Source organism: Aulonocara sp. 'chitande type north' Nkhata Bay, linkage group LG16, assembly GCF_057382095.1.
Source record: "Aulonocara sp. 'chitande type north' Nkhata Bay isolate Kocher_YH1m ecotype deep benthic linkage group LG16, A_spYH_male_GT1.1, whole genome shotgun sequence".
Taxonomy (NCBI): domain Eukaryota; kingdom Metazoa; phylum Chordata; class Actinopteri; order Cichliformes; family Cichlidae; genus Aulonocara; species Aulonocara sp. 'chitande type north' Nkhata Bay.
The window spans coordinates 7,189,823-7,214,793 of record NC_141359.1 but is presented as its reverse complement, the minus strand read 5'-3'; the positions used below and the strand labels follow the sequence as shown (position 1 = coordinate 7,214,793).

At 40.3% G+C, this 24,971-nt stretch overlaps 1 protein-coding gene across 1 annotated transcript; it reads right to left on the bottom strand.

The window, feature by feature from the left end:
- Positions 1-303: 303 nt before the first annotated feature.
- On the bottom strand, positions 304-24,812 carry ubxn4 (UBX domain protein 4). The gene is made up of 13 exons (XM_086266266.1): positions 24,613-24,812; positions 23,535-23,637; positions 22,520-22,548; positions 20,005-20,123; positions 19,009-19,156; positions 18,592-18,670; positions 17,764-17,818; positions 13,768-13,932; positions 11,195-11,322; positions 5,254-5,356; positions 3,538-3,669; positions 1,853-2,070; positions 304-1,055 (listed from the first exon to the last, which is right to left on the bottom strand). Exons 1-13 carry the CDS (start codon positions 24,695-24,697, stop codon positions 917-919), a joined length of 1,503 nt encoding a protein of 500 aa, XP_086122392.1. The 5' UTR covers positions 24,698-24,812; the 3' UTR covers positions 304-916.
- Between the last annotated feature and the right edge of the window lie 159 nt (positions 24,813-24,971).

Sequence of the window (24,971 nt, the reverse complement as noted above, 5' to 3'; positions counted from 1 at the left end):
CTTCTTCATATTTTAATGTGAATGGAAGAGTGAAACTTGAAAATGACTGAATTTTAAACAAAGAGGGGCACAAGAAGTCAGCTTCAAAGACTGCAGCTCCTGCAAAGTTAAGTTTGCAAGGGTCCCAAAATTTATCCACTTAAATTGGGTAAATTGCCGACAAATGCTAAACTACGTACAGGCAAATATTCATTCTGTGGTCTCTGGTCACCAGGTTGCTTCCAGTTTTAAAAGCAACCACAGTACAGTGAGTCTGTTGAACCAGTTTGTCTGAATTCAGATGACATCACTAAAGCAGTCAGACACAGTTTAAGTGATTTTATTAAAAAAAAACCCCCAAAACAAAACAAAAACAAGCTGCTTTGATTTTTAATGTTGAATTAGAAGAACTACAACAGTCACCCACTGCCAACTAATCCCAACAGTCCTGTGAAGGTGTGCTGCGTCTCACTTGGTAGAACTCTGACTGCAGCAGCAGACATACCAGTGCGCGCTTTTCAAAACGCAGTGACTCCAAAACATAAAGCTGGACTCAGATTACAAGACCTGTAGGTCAACTCTTTTCTGTCATTTTCTCCACAAAGTCAGTTTGGTTTAACAGTCTCATGTACTTAACAGTAATCACATAGGAGCTGTAAGTGAAAGAGGTGGTGCTGGTGTAGTCTTTTATGGTCGCAGGGGTTTCAACCTGCTAAAATCGGAGCCTAATTAAGTGTCAGAATCATGTCAAAATTAACACAAAGCACTGAGATTAAGCCCAAAGGAGGCTCTGTGGATTATTATAACCGAGCTACCCATGGTGCAGAGCATAGGGCTGGAACACAGTAAGAGAAAACGAAAAAGAGATCAGGTCTACGTGCAGCAGAAATCTGGAACTGGTCAGACTGAACTAATTCACAGCAACAGAGTGAGAGTACTACATCTGCTGGGTGGAGTTTCCATTCCAAGTGTTGTTGTCATCCTCACTGTCCTCCTGAGTCCTGAGCCTACAGACTTTACCATCTTTCTTGAATTCCTTGGGACGGTTCTCCAACGTGTGTTTGGAGAGATTTCCCCTGAAATGGAAAATAACAGGACAGTAAGCCAGTTACCACATTCAGAACATAAACTCTCCAAATCAAGAAAAAGAAACAATACATCTGATTTCTAAAAATGTCATTATATTAAGGCCATCACACGTTGTGAAAAAACAACAACATTTAGAATTTTCCCGATCCAAACTTGAAAATGAAGAAAGAAAAAGGAAGTCGACATCAAGCGATAATGAGTTGGTCTTGATGTTTTTAGACAAGAAAAGAAAAAACTGAGATTCTGGGTCATCCGATTCCCAACAGGAGGCTTCAGCAGGAACATCATGGAAGCTTTTGTACATATTTCAGTGCACATCTGAGGAGGCAGAGAAGTAATTTCACGAAGCTGAGTGACCCGGAGCAGCATGTAACTGTGTGTCTGACTTAAAACTATTTGTATATTCAGTAGCAGCGCATGTTTTGTGCTACCTGCACACTTGTTGTCAAATACAGTGGTCTGATTGGTCAGATCAGAAATACTGTGGAAAAAAGCTTGGGTCAAAAAAAGAAATGCTGCAAATATGTCTAATGACACTAAGCGCTGGATATGAAAGACTGCGTTAAGAACAATTAAGTACAAAAAATATTTTTAAAAATAGGAAATATCTGCACAAATGTTACACACAGGTGTAAAGGCCTTTAATGTGAATTTCTGCAAGAAAAAAAATACAGAAAATCAGGGATTCAATGTTAGCCCTAAGAAGAACCTCATTAAAGTCGCATTATATGCGCATTAATGATGTGTGCTTCTACATGTGTGGAGACTGCAAAATGGCCCTCACCTCTTTGCCTTGTTTGAGGCTGATGAGCTGTTGTAAGAGCTGGACTGTTGAGCGGGACCCCTGGGCTGGACAGATGCTGCAGAGGGGGGTGGTGTTGCAAACACAAAGGAACTGAGAAATCTCCATACAGCCAGCAGAGGGTAGAGGAGTGTACCCAGAACTGCCCAAATGCCACCACCAGAGGACTGGACCACTGTGTTTGCAGGCCTGCCTGATTGCTGAGAAGAAGAGTTCATACACTGTCACAGGAGGCGCATTTAAAAAGGATTCACCTTTTCAAACATGCACACGTGTGTGTGTGTGTGTGTGTGTGTGTGTGTGTGTGTGTGTGTGTGTGTGTGTCCCCACACTTTTCTATGTTAAACTGAGTTTGTGCATAAGTCAAAGAAAATTTCAGAGAATTTCATGGCTCCCTCTACATGTTAATCTGCGTTTCTCTTCACCAGCATGTCTTTATCCTGTCTTTCTTCTCTCATCCCAACCGTCACAGCAGATGGCCCCGCCCCTCCCTGAGCCTGGTTCTGCTGGAGGTTATTTTCTGTTAGAAGCGAGTTTTTCCTTCCCACTGATGCCAAAGTGCTTGCTCATAGGGGGTCATGATTGTTTGCTTTTTCTCTGTGCGTATTATTTAGGGTCTACCTTGCAACATAAAGTGCCTTGAGGCGAGAGTGGTTCAGGGTCAGCTTACCTGCCCAGATCCACTCACTGTACTGGAAAGCCCCCCGTATAATAGAATACTTAACATAAAAATACCACCACAGCAAACCCTGAAAAAACGGGACTTTGATATCTTTTTGATTCTGTCTATTTGGTCTCTTATCTTATTGGATGGTGTTGTATGTGTATATACGTTATGTTCACATATGTGTGCTTGTGTGTGAATGTGTACAGTTTTGTATATGTATGTGCATATATGCATGTACATTATATGCTATATACTCTTACATGTCTTACAATTATTTTTTTAAAATGTTTTCTTTCTATTTTAATTATTTTATTATATTATCCCTCTGTTCAGCACTTTGGCCGACACTTGATGTCTTTTAAATGTGCTATATAAATAAAGATGACTTGACTTGAAAGTAATTTCTTAAGCCTGGAGAACTACTGTTCAAGACCACTTTAAAAATACTGCCAATGGTCCCATTGTTCTCAAGTTATGACATTTACAAGACTTTCAGAAAATTTGAGCTCTAACCTTGGCCTGAGATTTAAACTTATCTGAGATTTTTCACCTATAGTATCAATTCGAAACTACTAAATCACTTTGTTCTTAGTTATCACATTCACAAACTTGGACGTCCAAGTTTGTGTCCGTCCAGGATGACAATACAAGCCTTTTATGGCTGAGGGGTAAAAAGTTACAAGGTAATACAGTACATTCCTTCAGAAAAGCAATGACAAGTGACTTAAGACATTTGAGTATTGTAAATGTTTGCCAACCATAAACCATAAACCTTCACAGACATATTGCCAACCATAAAAGAAATCTGCAGTTTTTAATTTAGTCAAGGTTTGTAGAAACTTTTTTTTTTTAGGTTTCGCAGGGATTTCCACGTTCTGCTAAACCCGCTGAGGTGAAACTTCAATTGTTGCCAAGGAAACCTGTTAAGGCCAAGGCCTGGGCTGAATATGAAACTCTCTGAGTAACTTAGTAACTAACTACTAAAAAGTAGACTACTCACTGGCAAAAGAACAACAGAAGCACTTGGAGCCAGGTCCAGTTCTAGCAGAGTCTTGTTTAGGTCTTCACTGGTGAACTCGCGCCGAGGGAACATGGTTGCAAGGGAAAAGTTTCCATAGCGGTTGCCAACTTCCTGAGGACACCAGGACAAACATTTTACAGTGACTTAGCATGAAGTGACATGCTTTAACATACTCTGAATAATGAAGAGCTTTGTTTAACACACAGGCTACAAAAATCAGCAAGCAGAAAATCATCCTGATGCTTGAATTAGCAAAAATGCAGCGCACCCACACATACATTACACACTACAGCTGAAAGCGATACATTTAGTACCACAGTGTACATTCACCAGAAGGCCTGCCTCTGTCTCTAGTTGTTAACACTGTGCAAACACTATCCCTGGTGCCCCGAATTTTTATTTTGGATGATTATAATCATGTATGTCTTAAAAAACACCCAAAAACATTAACCTTTATCAGCATGTCTTTCTTAAATCCCTCAGATTCCCACCTCTGGGATCGACACATCATAACTGTGTACATCTGCCTAGCTATAAAACTGTTGTCAGGAGGGAAAAAGTCCAAATCATGTACATTAAGAACTGGAATGAGGAAGCAGTGCTCTGCCTGTGGGGCTGTTTCCAATGCACTGAATGGGATGTCTTCAAGCAATCTGGGCAGTTTTGTCCACAATTTAAAGAATGAGGCATCAGAGCTGCAGACAGCTACCAAAGAGCTGAAAGGAGAAATCCTAAAGGCTAAACAAGCCGACAAGCCTTTCATCGATCCGCAGAAATTTGAGGAGGAGAAATCCAGCTGGCTGTGAACAAAGACTTTTTTTTTCCTCTTCGAAAATAAAATGTCTGCAATAACCTGGACTTGGCTTGGTATTGCAAAAGAAAAGAAAAAAAAAACACTGTAGGAATCCAGGATGCAAAGACCAGTGCTCAGGATATTTTAGAGGGTATTAATTCACACAGAATTTGTCAATGCTCTAAACTGCTTTTATAACAGTTGTGAGAAATTTCTTCACATTCAGGTAAAAAGTGCCGTGGACCAGACAATATAAGTGGACAGCTCCTTAAACAGTGTGCGAAGGAGCAGAGTCCAGTGTTTCACAACATCTTTAATCAGTCCTTAAAATGACAACATCTCCTTAGTGTCTGGGAGGATGCTGTAATTGTCCCACAGTCATCCAGGCAAGAGACTTTATGTTGGATCCTCTACGGTTTGCTTACAAGCCCCACAGAGGAGTGGAAGATGCTACATATCTTAACTTGCTCCTTAAACACTTGGAAAGAGAGAGGTGTCCTGCCAGACCTGTTGATTTGTCTTCTGCTTTTAGTAGTTCAACCGCATGTTTTAAGTCTCAGGAGCTGACCCAATTACAGATGCAGCACACCAGAGAAATCCAGTCATGGTGCATTATAAAGCCACTTTGACTGAACCTCTGTCTCTCCCCGTCTGTGGCTCATTATGCTCCCTTGGTTATGTTCTGTTATGGCCTTTGTAACATTTAAACTGTGTTTGAGTTTCTTTACTTTATTTCATTAATATATCTTACAGCCTTTAAAAGCCTGTGTGTGGTCTCCCAGTTGTCACATCCTTTGAGCCGATTGTGACAAAGATAACCTGATCCCAATATCTATATATTAGGATATCTGGACTGCTCAACAAGAGCAGAGAGGATGTGAAATTCAAGAATCAAGACAGACCTGAGCAGCGAAGTTTCGAGCCTCCTGCAGTCTACTCTGTGAGGGGAACTGGTTGGTGAAGGAGGAGCCGTCTGGGAGGCGGAACTGGATCCTTGCTATGGTACTGAAGAAGAGCGAGGAGAGGATAAAATTTGAGCAGCATATGCATATACACATGCACATCAGACTGTTCACAGAACTGCTAGAAGCTACAGTCAAGCAAAGGTTAGTCCTGCTGAAGGGGAAACCACTTTTTAGGGCCAGAGCCTGGGAACTTTGTATTGTACACGTATGAATTAGTCATGTTTTCGATATGCATTATATTGACTTTTAACAATTCAAGTTAGCAAATTGCTATAATAGTAGTTTATCTATTGAAATAATGCAAGCTGTGGAAACTCCACGTGGTTACCTAAAGTAAACTCAACTTGATACATTTTCATACTAATTTATAGTTGCACTAAAAACAAAAACACATAATTTCTCCACTTTCACATTAGTTTTTTGGATTCAGTCTTAACATTTTTTTTAAATCTTCTGTAATTGCCTCGTGTCTCATTCACTTTTGTTGTGTAATACGTGCAACATCCATCCATTGGTGACATCACTTATAGAAGGCTTTCAGCGGTGGCGGTGGTGTGACGAGGCGAGACCTTCACATTTACACAAACTGAAATGCGTGAGTTGTTATCTAACTACTCTTCACATTTTCAGACACATAAAGTACACTCTCCCTCCCTCACAGTGATTAAAAAGCAGCAATTATTCCTAACACAATCAGGTAATGTTTACAGTTTCAAATTCACATCATTTAGTCCCAACAGGATACAAATGTCATGAGCACCAAACTCTGTTTTACATGAAGAGGGTGATCATCCTCGCTTTCATTGTGGCCAAACTTAGCCAAGTCAAAGATTTCCAAACCAAGTCATCTAAAGAATCAGTGGATATTTTAGATTTTGTTTCACTGCACACTACTGCATGACATTTGTGCTGTTTCACGGTGCATTTTACAGGAGAAAGCGGCATCAACAGAAAAGAATTAGATAAAATATTAAAAGAATGACAACTCAAGTGGGAAACACCACTGGGTTTCAGCCATCACACTTATTAGTGGAAAATTTCCTTTTCAACTAATTTCCTACAGAAGGCTATAAGAAAAGAGCTTTCATCATTATTTTAACATTTATGTGTCAGCTATTCTGCAGCTTTAATTTTTCTCAAAACATACTTGTATCAGACACAAGCCCATTTAGATTAGCAACTTTTCGGCTTGTAACAGTGGATTTTTTTTTGTTAAACACCAAATCACAGTTTATACTCCTAAAATACAAAAGTAGGAGAAGCAGAGTACGTGTGGATATATAATGATGATATTAACATATTTAATCCCTATTGAATTTTTTCTCTTTTATTTTGTTGGTGAAACTACAGTTTCTACTGACAGCTCATAACGTGCTTTTGTCATGACTTATATTTAAGGTATCACTTAATTTTAATATATACATACATTACATACATTTGATGTATTTGGTAATTAGATTTATTTACAATATAAAAACAAGTGTGTTCAGTATAAGAACTAGACACGTAGAATGATTTGCCCATGTCGTCTCTGTGTGCTGCTGGGCTCTGAATCGGAGGGCAGCTCCTGAAATCACAAAGAGAAAACAATGATCACAAATAGTTAACTGTTCAGTTTGTCCCTCAAAGCTGAAATAAAGTCCATCCCTGTCCTGAAACAGGTCCTGATTTTCTCAGCTCTTAGATTTTTACTAATGCAGACTATTTTACCTATTTTGAGCAAAGATCAGGCCAGTCAAGCATTGTCAACATTAAAAAAAACAAAAACAAAAACAGAGCAAAACATACAGAGGTATTAACACAATTATATTAATCTGCTGCCCTAGAAGTTGACAACATGCACTACCAGTCAGAAGTTTGGACATACTTTCTCATTTATCCATTTTTCTTTATTTTCGTGACTATTTACATTGTAGATTCTCACTGAAGACATTAAAACTATGAATGGACACAGTAGTAAACAAAAAAAGTAAGAAATACCTCAAAACGTTTTATATTTTAGACTCTTCAAACAGCCACCCTCTGCTTTGCACACTCTTGGCATTCTCTCAATGAGCTTTATAAAGTAGTTACCTGAAATGGTTTTCCAACAGTCTTGAAGGAGTTCCCAGAGATTTTTAATTTCAAACCCCTCCTCTACATTAACCCATTCACTCAGCAAAGCAGTGGGCAGCTACCAGTCCAGCGCCAGGGGGAGCAATGTGTAGAGACAAAACCTTGCACAAGGATGCCTCAGGGTAGCCTTGCATTCAGTGCATTAGTACCCACGACCTTCCAATCATGGGGTGACCACTCTACCTACTGAGCTATCCCTGCTCGATGCTAAGCACTTGTTGGCCTTCTTGCCTACACTGTGCAGTCCGCCTCATCAAAAAACCATCTCGATTGGGTTTACGTCACTGTGGAGGCCAGGCTGTATGACACAGCACTCCATCACTCTTCTTTTTTGTCAAATAGCCCTTACACAGCTTGGTCACAAAAGGTTGATTCTGTTCTTCGGGACGTAGTGTTTTCAGGGGGAGAAACGTTTGGTCACTCATCCAAGTCACTTCTTCAGTCTCAGCTCAGGCCAGTGGACACTCTTTCAACGATGAGGAAGTACACATCCTGGACAGGAGAGAATACTGGTTTGTGCGGGGAGTCAAGGAGCCATTTACGTGAAAAGGGAAATACCCTCTCTGAATCAATTAGGGGGCCTAAGGGTACATCTTTAACCATCTTACAATGCTGTGATTGCAGCCATTCCCCAACTCTCTGTGAATGGTACTCATGGCCATTGATCAGTGGTCTGTGATCAGTAGTTGTTAATCAATGGTCATGACAATTTGCATATTTATGATGAAGGAACTGACCTCACAGCCCGTTGTTCATTAAGTGGTGCTAGTTTCAGTCATTGTGGTAATGTTCTGTTTATAAAGTTGGAAACCTGCAGTCATCTGAGACTGAAGAAGTCACTTGGATGAGTGACGAAACGTTTCTCCCACTGAAAACGTCCAGATGAACAGAATCAACTTTTGGAAAGTAAAGGGTGGTTTATTTCAGGAATCTAAAATATCAGACTTTTTTTTTAAAATCAATTTCTTCTTTAATACATAATTCCATATATCTTGCTTCATATATTTGATGTGTTCAGTATGTATCTACATTTTTGTAATAAAAATATTAAAATGTGGTGCTGAAAAATTTCTCAAAATTTTGTCCTTTTAAAAGACTGATTAAGCACTGTACCGATTAACTTTTTTTGAGCAGAGTAAAGACCCTTTCACACCGGATGTGTAAAATTCATGTGAATATTTCAAGGGTAAAAATATTTTGGGATCCGAATAAACGGATCCGACAATCAGATCACTGCATTTGGCAACAATTGCACTCATGGCTCAAATTGCGCAATTGTACTGAATATGCAATGATATAAAAATAATAAAATAAATACAGTTTTACCTCAGACACACAGCTGAACAATACTCCAGCTCACTTGGCTCTCTGAAATGATTTCTCTACCTCCTCATATGTGGTTCGAACTCTGCTAAGAAGAGTTCAAAGTGCCTCACTAACATCCTAAATCATGCAGCCTACACAATGGCACCCTGACTGCCATTAGGTAACAGAATGAAATTCTTAGACCCATCGTCAGACCCCTGCACTGCTACAGTGGGTCCTGGGTTCCTCCTGGTGCCTCGTGTGGTGAGAGTATACAGGCAGTTCCTGAAGAATTAAGGAATTGATGCCATTGAGTGGCCACCAAGCTCGCTTGATTTAAATCTAATTGAAGAGCTCTGGGAAATGATGCTTTGCTGACACTGCCAGGTTGCACCTGACTGTCCAGGAGCTCAGTGATGCCCTGGTCCAGAATTAGGAGGAGATCCCCAGGACACAATCTCTTATACTCTGATCTAATACAATGACAAATTACTGAACTTGGTTACACGGTAATGCTTGCTGTGCTTCCACAGAACACAGCTTTCCACAGAAATGATCTCAGACCAGCAAAAGTCTCTGATCAGTTTACTGTCAAAGGCCAAAAATGTATCCACAATGTGTAAACCATGAGAAAATAGCTGCTGGCTTCTCAGCTTGCCTATCTCAAGTTATTATAAATGGGAGACAGAAACACCTGTAAAACGGAGACAGCATCAATCTCCTATAAGTGCGAAACAAGCGCAGCTTGTGGTGAAAATAGCCTCACTGCGGTAAGTAATGTAAATGATCAATGCAAACGGATGAGGAGCTTTATGATAGTGCTCTATGAAATGAAAGGAGAGGTCAATTTGCTTTGTTAAAGTTTAATTTTGTATATAGTTTTAGATGTGATAAGGCCTTGATGTAACGCCAGTAGTCACAGATTGAGTTTACCAGGCTCTAACTAGTTTTAATGTGAATTACAAACTGAGCTGTAACAGCTCAGCCACACATAGACAGCTTTAGTTAAACCCTGTTTATTTTATGGTTATCAGCTGTGTTTTCAGTATTTAATCCATATTTCAATTAATATCACCAACAGTGTGTGAATTCAGCCCAAAAATACTGTGGGAAAGTGTTCAGATTTCTCAGTAATTTATCTTTGGTTAATGCTGTGTTTTCCCTGTCATTAGTAGCAAATTCATAATTACATTTAATAGCAAGTTCCGCTTGCTATCACTTACAATAAACGCACAGTAATGGTTACTGACTGGGGCAAGCTTAATAACTTCTCAGTTTCTCATGTCAACAGTTTCAACACCTGCTGCAGATCTTCACATCCTTCAGTCGACTACAGTATGACCAGCAAAGCTAATAGCTAAACAACAGCACTGACATTTAATTAACATTTAAGCACAACAGAGTGATTTCCTTAGTTGGGGTAAGGAACTTCATTTTTGTGCATGCATTATCTACCCTGGCTTTCCTCTGATAGCTGACTGTGCGCTAGCTAGCTGAGACTCATTACTGAACAGATAACAAATTACACATTAAACTTACCAAAATCGATGATGATGCCTCGGGTCCCTTTTGTCATAAGTCCAGTTTGAAACAAACAGGAAATCAAATGTAAATGTGGGGTGGCTGTCGCTCAGGAAGATGAGCAGGTCATCCACCAATCAGAAGGCTGGTACTCCAGTCTGCATGCCTAATCCCAAGTTGCTCTCTGATGCATCCATTAGAGTATAAACCACTATGAATGTGTGTGACTGTTAGAGAACACTTACACAGAAAAGTATAGAAAAAAAGTGCTTATTTGAATGGGTGAACAAGGCGCTTTGAGTGCTCAGGTAGAGCAGAAAAAGTGCTATATAAGAAGTCAATTTACCATATAATGCTGGATCTCCTCTCAGTGCCCTTACTTAACCTGCAATTCTCAAACTGGCAGTGGATCTTTTGGGTTCTGTGTGGGTTTTGTGGATGCTCATTCAGATTGTGATTAGAGCTCAAGGCCAATATTGGCTATTTGAAAATATATTGGTATGAGAAAATTAAAGTAAAAAAAGGACTGGATAAACACCCTTCAACCATATTATACTGTATAGTTTGTCAACCAGAGGGCACTTTGCAACTTCCATGTTGGTTTTGAACGCCACAATCGCAAAAAGCAGCTGATCCAAGCACAGTCAGTCAAGTAACTTGTGACAATAAAAGAAACGTATTTTTAAATACCATTGTCATCTTATTAAGGACTCATATGTAACTACACAACAAATGTTGAGGAGATATTTAGGTTTTATTAGTTTGAAAGGAAAAATATTGGCTCACATATCAAATTTTAACTGACCAAATATCTACATCAGTCTTAAAAATCAGTCGGACTCTAAATGTGAAGAGATTGTTCGCTTCACCTATCAGTTGACTCAATAATGCATGTGATTGCTGTACATTACTTCTTAAATTTAAATGGTCCACTCACCTCCTCTCCCTAACTAATGCCTCCTTCCTGGCCTCCTCTTCTGCCTGCCTGGCCTGCAGCAGCGCCAGCTTAGCAGCCTTTTCGTCCTCTCGTGTTTTGGTGTAGCGCGCTGCTCTGTCAGCTCGGTCCTGCAAAACACAAAGACAGGAAGCAGATACAGCCAGAGTTGGGCACAACACATTCCAAAGTAATGCAATACTGTAGTAACAATTACTTTTTGCAATAAATAAAAAACAGGATAAAATAAAAATGCTATTTTCTCTCCAAACTGGGAAATCACTCTGTTACAGCCACCAATTAAATAAAACCAATAGTACAAAAATACAGGCAGTCACCAGTCCTACCCCTCAGCCCCTAGTACACACACCTATGGTATTAATTTCAAAATCCTATGTAACCTTGTTCTCAAGTTATCAAATTCACAAGATCTTTGGAAAACTTACTCTGACGTTGAGGTCAAAATTCAAACTCGTCCAAGATTTTTAGTAGATGTACCTATTGTATTCATTTGAAGTTCCTAGATCGCATCATTCTCGACTTACTGCATCTAAAAACTTGGGTGTCTACATTGCTCACTCAGCAGGGTGACAACAACACCCCACCAGGTTTTTACAGCTGAGGGGTAGAAAGTGAAGAACGCAAAACAGAATGTCTGTGAATGTCCTCAGTGATCCAGGTCATCGTAGTCTAAGAAGCTTGGAAAGAAAAGCGTCTGGAATTTCTTTAAGTTTCCTTGAAGACGATTCACCTCACATTCGAGAAGCTTCTTTGGTTCTAAGAGCAACTGGTGGAGAGTCCCAGATTTTAAGCCCTATGGGAGCGTCCCAAGAGGGTCATGGACCTGGCGGTCCATCTGCATCTAAAGGACAAAGGTCACTCTTTCGAGGATGCCAGTGTTCACATTTTGGACAGAGAAGATGGAAAGAGGAGTGAAAGAAGCCATCTATGTCCACTGTGAACGACCATCTTTGAACGGAGGGCGGGGCTTACGACACCAACTGTCTGCCATCTATAATCCAGTTTTTAGATCCTTTCCCAGACGCCTTTACACCCAGGATGTGAGTGGGGCAAATTTCAAATATCAGATTATAAGATGTTTACAACAACTGAAATAAAATTTACTGTCAAAACCTTTGGTCTTTCACAGTAAACTCTACAACTGTCCTTAGCATGGGAATTCAAACAGACGTTAGAAAATCTGTTAAGATGTCTGTAATCCAGTAATCTAACACATGACTACACTTAATCACCTCTACCAGGTTATGTTTTTGGTTGCATCTACGCTTGTGTCATTCTGTCTGTAAACAAGACAGCTGAAAAAGTTTTGAATGAATTTGAAAAAAATTCTGTAGGGGTGAACAATGGGGTCATGTAAACGATCCATTAAAATGTGCCTTACATCCACCGAAGTCTTCACGCTCAACTTACTGATACATTTTTTTCAGCAGTGACACAAACTGCTATAACTGAAGAGACTAGGATTCCTACAAGTGTGCTTTGTGTGTAGTCAACATGTTGAAAATACTGTATAAAGACTTTAAATATGTCACATTTGAGCTCTGATGCCTTTCTTTCAAGTTTCACCCAAAACAAAATGAAAACACATCCATCCATTTTCTTTCCTGTCACAGAGCTGACACAGCAGGGGTGTTTCAGGACTTTCTGTGTTAGCCCTTCCACAGACTTCCAGCCTGTACAAGTGTGTACTGACCTCTCGCTCCATTACAGCTGGGACCACAATGGGATAAACAGATATATACTGCAAGTAGTGTAGAAATGTTTAGCTGATTTAGAGTTTAGAAATGTGTAAACATAGAATCTAGAATTATTGTAGAGACACTGACACTGCCCTCAATGTAATAAAGGCCTGACTGTGTCATGAACTTAGGAGTATAGTATAGGAGACCCTCCCCAGTTGAACTGTGAAAGTAAAACAGAGAGGAGTTAATGCTGAGTGGAAATTCCCCAGAGAATGTTTGGGTGGGGGTCTCAACATTTGTAACTGGATAACTGTGGTCTGGAAGGGAGATGGGTTTTATGACCTCTAGGGAGTCACCTACACCCACAGTGTTTTAACTGTCACGCACACACATCCACACGCACACTCACTCACAAGCACTCACATAGACATGCGGGAACGCGCACATGTAGGCATTCATGTGCTCGTGCACATAGACACACAGACAGCCCACCGTGGGGGTTTTATGATAGGGTCGCCCCTACAAAACTGTGTTTCACAGACAAAGGGGGGAAGATTTTGCAGGGGGGCACCGGCCTGGCAAGGCTTCCCTTCTAGAAGATGCATGCTTAAATGAAGATGAATAAAGATGAATAAAGGTTTTGTGAAATAACTACTGAGTTCCGGTGCCGTCTCTGGATGCCTCGACGAATAAAAGAACCGGGGTAAAACTGATTTCGCAACAGTAGCTCAACACATGCTAAATAGAGCATAAGTTAATATATAACTTAACAACTATCTAAAGGTCTGATGATGTAAAACACAAAGGACAGATTTCTCTGAGGGGGACATGATTGTTTTTGGTATTCCTTCCAAACGGAGCAGATAAGGTTACCATAGCAATTTGCTGTTTGACCCGTTCCCTGGCAGCCTTCTCCTCTGCCTTCTCTCTATTCCTTTCCTCTAAGAGTCGCTTGGTTTTCTCCTCTTCTTGTTTCCTCTTGAAGTCCTGCATGTCTTTCCCCACTTTCCGTCTCTCCATTTCCTTTCTGATTTCATTCTGAATCAGAGACAAAACACAGGTAGGTTAAGCGTGGAGTGGCTCATATTCTAAAAAGACATCATCCAACACACTACTAACAGGTCAGAGCTGTAACAACATGTTTAAGAGGAACACTACAAAACAAATTAGTCACCAAATGAAAACAAAGCACTACTGACAATACCCATGATATGAAAAGTGCCGCTGTCTATAAAAACAAGGATTAAACACAGTTTAAAGCTGTTCTGCACCAATGGGGGTTGATCGAGCTTTGAAAGCTTGTGTTACTAATTCCTACAGGTGTTCAAACTTTTCCGGGTCACTTACAGCCCCCTCTGTCTGCAGTGTTTGAACACACTGTGGTACCAAACGCTCGTGAGCATCAGTTAGAACATGTAAAATGTCAGGTTTGAGTTTGATATTTTGGTCTCATCCGTCTCATAGGCACTTATTTACATTGGAAGACGAGTAAATTTCCTTTTTCAGGTTGCACAAAAAGTGTTCTACTGATGGACATTGCAGGGCTGTACTTTATTGTAATAGCACATATTGTTTGTCAGTATTTACTTGGTTAATTTTTCAGGCAGTTTCATTTTTGATTTATATTCGTGTATCTTAAAGTAACATAAAAGTGCTTTGTTTTGATGTTGCTGAGAGCATTTTTTGGGTTAGTATTTTAAAATCAAAGTACTTAATAAGAAAGACCTCAATGTTACCTTGTTCACATATTTTTTCATGTTATTCAAAAGAGTTGATATTTGATGAAAGTAGTTGTGTTTGTGTTGCTACTGTTACGGCCCTATCGGGGCCTCCTCCTGAAGTTGCCTGTGTGGTCCTACCAGCTCTCCTGCCTTAGGTGCCACCTTTTTCTTTTGTACAGCTGCCTTCCATCAGCAAGTAAAAGTATTTCAGCCAAGAGAAAGGTGAGCTCCGGTGCCAGAGTGCCATGTGAGTGGTTGCAGCTGGTTGTTTGGTCCTGCTTGGTGGCTTGGCTTAGTTACTAACCCTTTTCTGACTTACTTTTCAGTTTACTGACCGACGCTTCAGTTTTGTTTTGTTTCTTTAAATGGTGATAGCGGCTTGTCAGTCTCTGTTAGTTGAGTTATTAATAGAACCTTTAATAAAACTCTTTAATTTAACCATTTTGCTTCTCTGTCTCCTTTTTTTGTTACTTTCTCTCATCGCCTGGACCCTTTTAGGGGAACGTAACACTACAGTGACTGCCTTTTTTTATTTATTTGAAATGACTTTGATAAAGATGTTAATTTCTCCATTTCTTTTGAACTTAAAGAGCAAGTGTTTTTGTTTCCTCTAGTGAAATTTATTTTGGTTGAGATGTTAAGCATTTAACAGTTTGGACTGTTTACTGTTAGTTCCTACAATTAAATTCAGTCTTAAAATATCACAAATATAGTCTGGTTTTTAGTATCACAATATATCGTATCGTCTCCCCTGTACTGTGATATATATCACATCGCCAGATTCTTGCCCCTAGTAATAAGTAATCCATTTCCTGTATTGGAGTCGGGGGGTGGGCAGGTCACTCTTTCACTGTTTGTCAGTGACTTCTCGAGCCCTTTCCAGACAGAAGGAGAGTCATAAGCTGACGGCCACTGTATTTTCTTCTGTCTGTTTAGCCTCTCATACTGCCTTGCTAAACCTTTACTTTGATGACTTGAAACAGTCGCTGTCTCAACTCTGAAACACTTCCTCTTTTCTTGCTTTGGCCTCCTTAGCTGGGAACCAGGACTTGTCATTATAACTCACCCTGGTGCATGATGGTATACAGCTGTAGGCATTGTTTACTATGACGTAACAAAATGTTGTCTTCTCTGGTCAGACATTTAATAACTTGTCTGTATTTGGGGAGTTCCTGTCTGAGGTTTGCTTTGTTAAAATCACCAAGAACAATACCTGAGGATTCTGGGTTTGTTCACTCCACACACTGGGCCTCCTGTACGCTGGCCTTTGGAAGAATAATCACGCTGAGCAAAATAATTGAAGTATACTCAAAACGGGGAAAAAGGTTTGCAGTGGATGAAACAAGTTTCTAGGTAAGGATAGCGATGTTATTAAATAACAGTCACATGGTTAAACCAACCACTGCCTATATAAACACAGATTCCTCCAGCTTTTGTCTTGCTGCAGATGTGCCAATCTGCTCTGAAGAAGTGGAATCCTGCCAGCTGCATCGCAGAGCCCAATATTGATCCGCACAGCTACATTTCCACAAAACAGCCGATGAAGAGGGGTCTCTGTTTTTCCCTCTCAATCGCTGGAGTTCATCTGTTTTATTGTGAGGACCAGAGATGGGCAGTAACGCGTTACTGTAATCCGATTACTTTTTTCAAGTAACGAGTAAAGTAAGGGATTACTATTGCAAAAACGGTAATAAGATTACCGTTACTTTCCCGTAGGAACGCTGCGTTACTGCGCTACTAAAACCGTGATTTTTTGGCGAGACTGTCTCATGACAGTGACGTAAGTGAGTGCGAGGTTCGTGACAACAGCTGTGTGCAGATCAACAATGGATCATATATCGAGTGCGGGAGAGAGTATGAGCGTGCAGCGTTTAAAGTGTGGAAGTACTGATCTTACTTTGAGTTTGATTACATAAAACGTGGCAAAAACATTAGCGTCCATTGCGCGTGGGAAGAAAACTTCTTTTTACAGCGAAAAAAACCCTAAACTTCCAAGCAAGCACCGAGTGCGCTACGACGTAATGGGAAACTCACAGAGAAACTCGCGGATTCTTCCACTGACCGCTGCGGCACACCTGCACCAGGGTAAACCTCCGCCTTCCCTACTCCTGCTTTACAGGTGAAAATAGAGCAAAAGGACCGCTAGTCTTTGATTTTATTTATTTTCTGCTGTGTTTTACTTGCATCTAGTGAGTGTAAACACACAAAAAAAATATTTTATTTTATGTGCTGGAATGTGCAGAAAATAGGTTTAAATATTAAACAAATTTCTTCCAGTCAGAGAATGTTGCATGTAATTAAATTTTTGCTTGATGCATAAAGTTAAAAGATTAAAACTAATAAAACAAGTTTTAAAAAGGGACTTTTCCATTGGATTACATTTTGTATGATGGATTATGTAGAAAAAGTAGAATTGGGCTGAAAGATCTATCACTTTATCACCTATTCAGGTTGTAAATCGTGTTTTAAAAAAGTAACTAAGTAATTAATTACTTTTGAAAATAAGTAATCAGTAAAGTAATGGGATTACTTTTTGGGGGAAGTAATCAGTAATTAGTTACTGATTACTTTTTTCAAGTAACTTGACCAACACTGGTGAGGACACACTGGAGAGGAAAGAGACACACGAGCACACTGTCTGGCTTTCCTCTCCTACGGTGTCTCACGTTGTGAATAAGAACGGTCCAAATGTTGGCAGTTGAGGTGATGAATGATAGAAATAAGTCTTAATGGGTTGCAGCCCTTATGTTCATCAGCTTATCTCTGGTGTAAGAAGTTCTGGTTGAATGCAAAGCAGAGTTTACGAATAAACAGAGCGCATCAAAACACCACGCCACCTTCACAGAAGAGCCCACTTTGCCCTCATGTGACCTCAGCTCAAAGGTAATTAACTCATATCTGTTGAAACAACACATTGCTGTTGTAGATGCCCCAGTGGATCACATGGTGAAAATCCTTCAAGTGTGGTCTGACTGTTCCCTTAGCGTAAACAAAGATAAATGGGCTATGCTATGGCCAGGCATCGGATTTGTTATGTTTCTCTGATATTACACTTTTCACTTTATGTAAGCATCATTGCAAAAAACCAGGGCCTACAAACACTGTGCTCTTTCTGGTTAAACAGTTTTCAGTGTTCAAAATGTCTTACCTCTTCTTCTCCTTTCTTTCTTTGCTCTCGTCTCTCCTCCAGCTTCTTGGTCAATCTGACAAAGTAAGAAAATGATCCAATCAAACATCGAGCTGGTATTTTATCTTTCCAGTCTCATGTCAATCGTAACCCAGTCCCGAAATGCCAAAATTAATTATGATTAAACTTGGCAGTCTGAGTCTTTGTTGTTCTTTGCTGGTTACGTGTAATGTTTTAATCGAGCTATGGCACAGAAGGTTTGGTTGACATCCATCACGCCACACCTTAATACGCTGCCAATATTTCTCCAGGGTTCTAAGCTTGTGTCTTAGAACCCTGGAGAATACTGGCAGCCACCAGTGCTACCCCTGGGCCTCCCAATAGACCCATCTATGATGAAAATGTGAACATTTACAGAAAAGTCGACCTGACTTTGAGGTTAAGGTCACTGGAAGGCAAACTCATCAGAGATTTTTAGTAGCTCCACCTTTGCTATCAATTTAATAAAAAAAATAAATAAATTAAAAAAAAAAAAAAAATCACATGTTGCCTTGTTCTCGAGTTATCGTATTTTCAAACTGTCCACGTTGCCCACCCGCCCAGTAGGGTTTTGGCAATATCAGCCTTCTATAGCTGAGGGGTCAAAAAAGCAGCGTCTCAGACGTTAAGCTTACAAACAAAGATCAAAGCACAGCTTCACAAAGCTACTCTCACATTTTTATTAATACTGCAGTGAAACATTAGACTTGATTGTTATTCTGCTGTAAAAGTTGCCATTTTTTGCAATTTAACACAAAGAACATCCTCTGTTTAGATCACACTCAGCCTGACATGCATTTGTGTACCCACCGTTCCACCTTAGCATCCAAGTTTTCTTCACCCTGAGTCGGATGATCTAAAGATGCATTCTCTGGACTTGAGGGAGACACTATGTAGAACAGGGACGCAGAAGAAAAGCACAGAGTTAAGACCTTGTCAGCATGAACACAGTCTGAGCATAATCTTTTCCCTACATCCACACAACCTCGTTAAATTCCTGATCCATCAAAAAATGGAAATGGATCAAAATCTCCACAGCTAGTGGTCTGAACAAGTGACCGTTTCAGATCTTCAGTTAACAACGATTGTTTGCTGTATAGCTTCATTAACAGCAGGTATTGCTATCTGAACAGCGATCACACATGATCCCCAAATCTAGGGTGGACTTTTTTTTCTGACATGTTTTTTTTTTTTTTTTTTTTAAGTATGTGGCGCAGGCTCAATCACCTCCTGCTGCTTCTGCTACAGGCTCTGTGGTTTCTGTAGATGATAGAGGCACTGCTGAAGCTGAGGCAGGTTCTGTGGCTGAGCTGGTCGCTACAGGATCATCTGCCTCTGATGACACTGTCCCACTTCCACTCTCCTGAGTGTGCATCTACCAGAAAGCAGGGAGAAAAATCATAACACAAAAAAATTATTTGAATTAAATATCTCGTGTTAACCAAGAAACATTACATGTATTTGGTTATTACCAATACTGATAATTTAGAGCAGCTGTGGCATTCTTCAGGAAATTCATGTCCCAGCTTACATAGTAACTGGTATCCTTACAGCACAACCTTCCAAGTCGTTGTGCTATCTGTCAACGCTACGTGTAGTTACATTTCTCAGGAGGTACACACCAGGTTATGTACAAGGCTGCTGCGTTTGGTGGGGCTCTCCTTGTGGTGTAAATTACGACGTAGATCTGACACAGAAGTATAATTCATGTGTAACATTGGGTGGTGGTCTAATACATTTGATGAGCACTGTATATTATGAAACTCACTACTGGAAGGGCTATAAAATCATACGTGCTCAACCTCACAACATATGGAACTTTAACGTCATGAGCAGATAAAAGAACCTCAATTCCACTGCAAAAGCAGCAAGTTTTAACTAACATCAATATAATGTTGCACTGATACAGTGTGCAGCATGACTGTGCAAACAAAAATGACCTGTCACCTCATTACAAAGGCCAGAGTGTGAGTCTTTAAAGGGTCTCTGGCACAATCTCTCTACCAACGGGATACCAAGTACTGACAAAGTATGGTTGATTTCTGCTGCCATCTTCATTTAAAAGAATTTGTCATGTGCACACAGACACACACAAACATCACATTGCTGAGCTGCAAAATAGAATCACGACTCCAGGAACAGTTATTTCAAAAAAATAATTAACAGTAGGGTTGCCCGTAGCTGTAAAAGTAACTGTACATAATTCACACATTGCATCAGTACCTGATCAACTCTGTTGATTCTCTTTATCAGTTCTTCAGCAGACACACTTCCAGCGATGACCTCCAAAGGAATCCCGTTCTCTCCAATGAAGAAGCTCGATGGTACGCACACCACTGGATCTTAAGGGTGGTTTTGTTAAGGCCCAAGTTTCAAGCAACTCACATGAGTGATGTGAACTGACTGATTCTTTAAATAGCACACATCATTTACATTAAAAGGGTTTCTAGTGGATTCTAGTCCACAGGCATACAGAGCAGAAAGGGTTGCCAATAAACACAATACACCAAAACAACACCAAACATTTGAGTACGCCTGCTGACCTACGAGACTTTGTGAGGGTAGCATGAATGTGCACAATCTTTACTGCATTTCCTTCTAAAAATGACAATACGATAACTGACATTAAGAACTGCAAAAAAAATGTGCTCATTCATTCAAGCCCGACGTTACTTATTCCTGTCATTAGTTACAAGCAGATGGATCTTGGTAGCAGGTTCTCATCATTACTCTCATTATTTTCTTTGAAGGCTTTAAACCTTACCATCTCAGTTCATATCACACACGTCATTAACACTTCAATTGTCTGACTGATTCTTGAGTGTATCTGAGGAGGAGTTATAATCACGGCTTCAGTCTTGTTGGAGTTTAAAATGAGGGAATTATCGGTGAGCCGGTCACTAATGCGGGATTAACAGTCAACTAGGGTGGACAGCCAATCCAGCTGGTGAGGCTTAAAAGACACTTACAATTAGGGCTGGGCCATATCATACCGTTCACGGTAATACCGGTGTAATTTTGGGCAACGATAGGAAAATGAAATATCGCGATAAAATATGGGTAAAACGCGCATGCGCAGTGCCTATATTTACATACGCACATGGCGGCGACGCAGAATGAGAAGAGCGAAAGCAGATCGTTAAATGAAACGGATGAACCAGAACTGGTTTGTAAAAATGCTGCAGCTTCAGTGGTGTGGAAGTGGTTTAGCTTTCGTCCCTCAGATACACAACAAAGCACTATTTTTGGTAGCGCATGCTAGCGGGCCGTCGTTATTACCGTGTTGCTTGGAAAATACGGCACACTTAAAATCAATCCTTTGATTTTTCTGAAAGTCGACAGTGCCTCTTATAATCCCGTGTGCCTTATGTATGAACTCTGGTTGTGTTTACTGACCTCGAAACGAGTTTATGTACACGGCGCTCGAAAATCTCTCAAATGTTTCAGTACGACTTTGCTAAGCTACGAACCCGCACCGCTTGATGGATTGTCGGAGCATTAAGGCTATCGTAGGCAGGAGCCTCGCGGAGTGATACGTAATGTGCTTCAACATCTTGTGTGTGTATAAGCTCTTTTTAAGTTTTGTGGATATTATACATGGTTATGCTGAGGATACGTCGGCCAATTTCCACTGGAAATGCCTTTTGGTTAAACTGTCAGCAAGTAATTTGCCTTTGCACTGTTACATTTTTATATAACTTTAATGCACTTAAAAAACAGCTGCTTGTTTAAGTGAAAATACATTAATGGGGTTTTTTGCACTAATAAAGTTGTGGAGTTGTAAAGTATTTTGTCTAGTGTCAATTATATCGTCAGTTATATCGTCAGTTATATCGTTATCGCAAATTTTCAAATGTATATCGTGATAAATATTTTTGATCATATCGCCCTGCTCTACTTACAATCGAATGTCATTGGCTTAAAAATGGTAAAAAACAAAACACCAGAGAAAGATTGAATGATACCGGCTAAAGCAAGCATGTAAAAGGAGAATAACAACAGACCCAGGATGGAACCCTGAGAGACACCGCAGGTCAAACAAGCAGTGTAGGAGGAGAAGCTGCCCTAAAGGAGAACGTCCTTCCAGATAAACAGGGGGGAAATCAGTCAAGTGCTGAGACAGAAACACCAGCCAAAGCCTTCAGCCTATTAGGTAAAATTAAAGCAATTACTTTATATATTTGTAAGGAGCAACCTGATCATAATGGCAAGGCAATGTTCATTAAAAGAGTTTACTAGGTGCCCAACATTATCATCAGCAGAGGCTGAGAAATTAAAAAGAGACGAGAACTTAGAAATAATAGTATAAATATAACAATGCTAAGAGTTAAAAGTTAAGAAAAATATCTAAACAGAGGCAACATGTACTGTGACCTCAGTTTCAAGCTAAGAAATATGGGCTAACATCAGCATCTGTTGTCTCAATTTACAGTACTTTGCAAGCATCTCAAGCCTGCCTTCATTTCCTTGGATTTTGCTTCTATGAAGGCAGACTTCTGTGTAAAGTTTTTAAGTTGTCTTGAGCAACAATTCTAAAAACTCCTTTGTTGAACTGTGAGGATAAGCCACAGCAGCCTGGAGAAAAGCCACACAAGCAAAACGTGCTCACAGAAAGCTCTAAAATCAGATCAAGTCAGAACTTTCTTACTGTGAGGCTCCGGCAAGACACCCAGTTCCCAAAGACAAGTCAGTAATAAGTTTAGTTAATAAGTTCAAACCTCGCACAACAGAAGGATACAAATCTGGGAGAACTGTGCACACGTGTCACTGTGGGGAAAGAAGAAAAAATTGAAACATTTCATGGTTTAACTCCATGTACATTAACATCTGTTTAGAGGTATTACATCAAATGCTTGTTAGACTGACAGAGTGATCGAGATCTACATCAAAAGGCAAAAACCCACAATGATCAATACTTTTCTAAATTCTTCATTCTCCATTTAGTGGTGACTCACACAAAATTCCACAGCACATACAATTTTTGGTGACTGTTAAGCTACGAACAGGTAACAGAAGACTTTATAACACATCTTTTTAAAAACAATAAGTTTATGCATAAGTTTAATAAGGTCTGGTTTTCTGTTCTTCTACTTTCTCACACTGTCAAGCTCAATACTTGCATCATTACTCTAGTCCAATCATCTTCCTGTCCACCTTCTTTGAGCCAATTAGCCTCTGGTTTAAAAAGACTCTCGTCCATGCAACCAACCTCCTCCCCATCTCCACCTCAGACACCTCAGTCATAGCTCCATCCAAGCCTCAGTCTTCATCTTCATCGCCACCAGAGTCTAGACTCCAGGGCGTCCTGTCTCAAATCCCATCACTGCTGTGATTCATCCTGCTATGATGGATCATCGGGGTCTAATCGCCAAATACAATAACTTTTTTATGTCAATAAATCATGCTGTGACATGCGATGTCAATCAATATTCATAATCGCCGTACCTATGACAATGTTTATGCAGAGTTTCATTCAGATTGGCCGACACGGTGAGTAGGAGACAGGGTACACACAGACTTAGATCATGTTCAACTGATTCAATATTGAGAAGCTGAAACAAAATGATGTGTAACAGATCATATCTACAAACATCCATGAAGCACCCTGTCATATGATTTTAAAGTCGCCACAGCAAGTTTTGCTAGTACACCTCAATCTATTGTTGATTTTATGTACAGTTAATTCCACACAGGTAACTTTAAATCCTGGTTCATCATTTAGCAGTTTACTTTCAACTAAAATGACTCTTTACCTCTTGGCCTCCACTTTGATGGCCACGCAACATTTCTGGGCTGCCTCTGAGACCCTGTCATCCTCCCAGCTGGACATCAGCTGTGCTGACTGTTCATCTTCTCCTAAGGACAGAGTGACAGAAAACTGATGAGACATGTGGTCAAAACTATGGGTCCAGCTTCACAGATGGAACTGCAGAAGAGTGCAAGTCTCATCTTTTCCAACTCTTACAGTAACGTCCCTCTGCGTAATCTGGGATCCACTTTTCTCTCTTCTGTTCTCAGTGTTTCTGTGATGCACTGATGTATTACAGAAACACAACTGTGCCAGGACGGAGACACAAAACCTTTTTTTACCCCACAGAAAACAGAAGCTGCTTTTCACTTTGTGTCAGCTTTGTGCTTGACAACATCTGTTCAGATCAAAAGTCACATTAAAATCAATAAACTGTTGTATACTACTAACACAGGCTGTTTATACCTGGTCCAGTGTGATGCTGAGACTTATTGTAGAGAGCTGTTTAAAGGAGACCATGCCATGGGTCTAGTTCTTTATAATTCGTTATTTATTATACATATGATCGTAGGCCTTTCCATAAATGTGTTTCTTTTTACATTTCGCTTTCTGATTAATTACAAAACACAGAGATATATGCGGCATATCGTGAACCATGCTGACTATGTGGAGCTCCTTTTGCTCCAGAGTGCCCTGTCATACTGTGATGTAACGACGAAGGCGCCGCGGCTGGCCACACGAGTGTACTCGGCTACTGTTCTGGAAGTGGACGGACGGTCCGTCATTTATGAAATCCTCGGACTGGCCTGCGGAATGCAAACAACTAACGCTAGCGTTACGTCAGCCCGGTTCAGCTGTGAGGACAGCAGGTGCTGTTGCACAGGACGTTACACCGACACACCGTGTACACCATAGATACGTTACTAGACTTCTGTATTCTTGCTGTCGATGGGTATTCATCAAATACATATGACGACTTCTTTCATACCACACTGACTATGCTAATTAGCTAATGGCTACAATGGCTTCCAACGCTAACTGGCTAGCACCATGTAGAGTTTTCGCATGTTTTCCACTGTTACCTGTGATGACAACGACAAAGACCAAACTCCGTTGTTTAGCCGATTTAATGGCATCGGGAATTGAACCCTGAAACCAAAGCATCATTGCAAGCTGAGTTCTGTGTTTCTGCTTTGGAGACACGGATGAGCAGCTAGGCTTACCAAACCTAAAGCCCAGTCAGCCTGTCACTTTCTACTTCCGCTCACAGCGCACATCAGCTGGCTGCAGCGTCAGCTTCTCTTCTTCTCTCCAGTTTAACGACAATCAGCATCCTAAGTGTTGCATTACTGCCTCCTTCAGGTTCACTAGTTAATTACAATCGGTTCAACTCTATGCTAATTAATTATTCTCGAAAAGAGTCTCCTTCTGTTCTTCCCTG

What these genes read in the sequence shown, in the direction of transcription:
- ubxn4 (XM_086266266.1), bottom strand. Translation starts at nt 24,697, where the DNA reads ATGATGCTTTGGTTTCAGGGTTCAATTCCCGATGCCATTAAATCGGCT. An exon ending in TGTAGCAGAAGCAGCAGGAG is followed by an intron (nt 18,671 to 19,008) that starts GTGATTGAGCCT and finishes TGTTCTACATAG; the next exon opens with TGTCTCCCTCAAGTCCAGAG. An exon ending in TCAAACAGCAAATTGCTATG is followed by an intron (nt 11,323 to 13,767) that starts GTAACCTTATCT and finishes TGTGTTTTGCAG; the next exon opens with GACCGAGCTGACAGAGCAGC.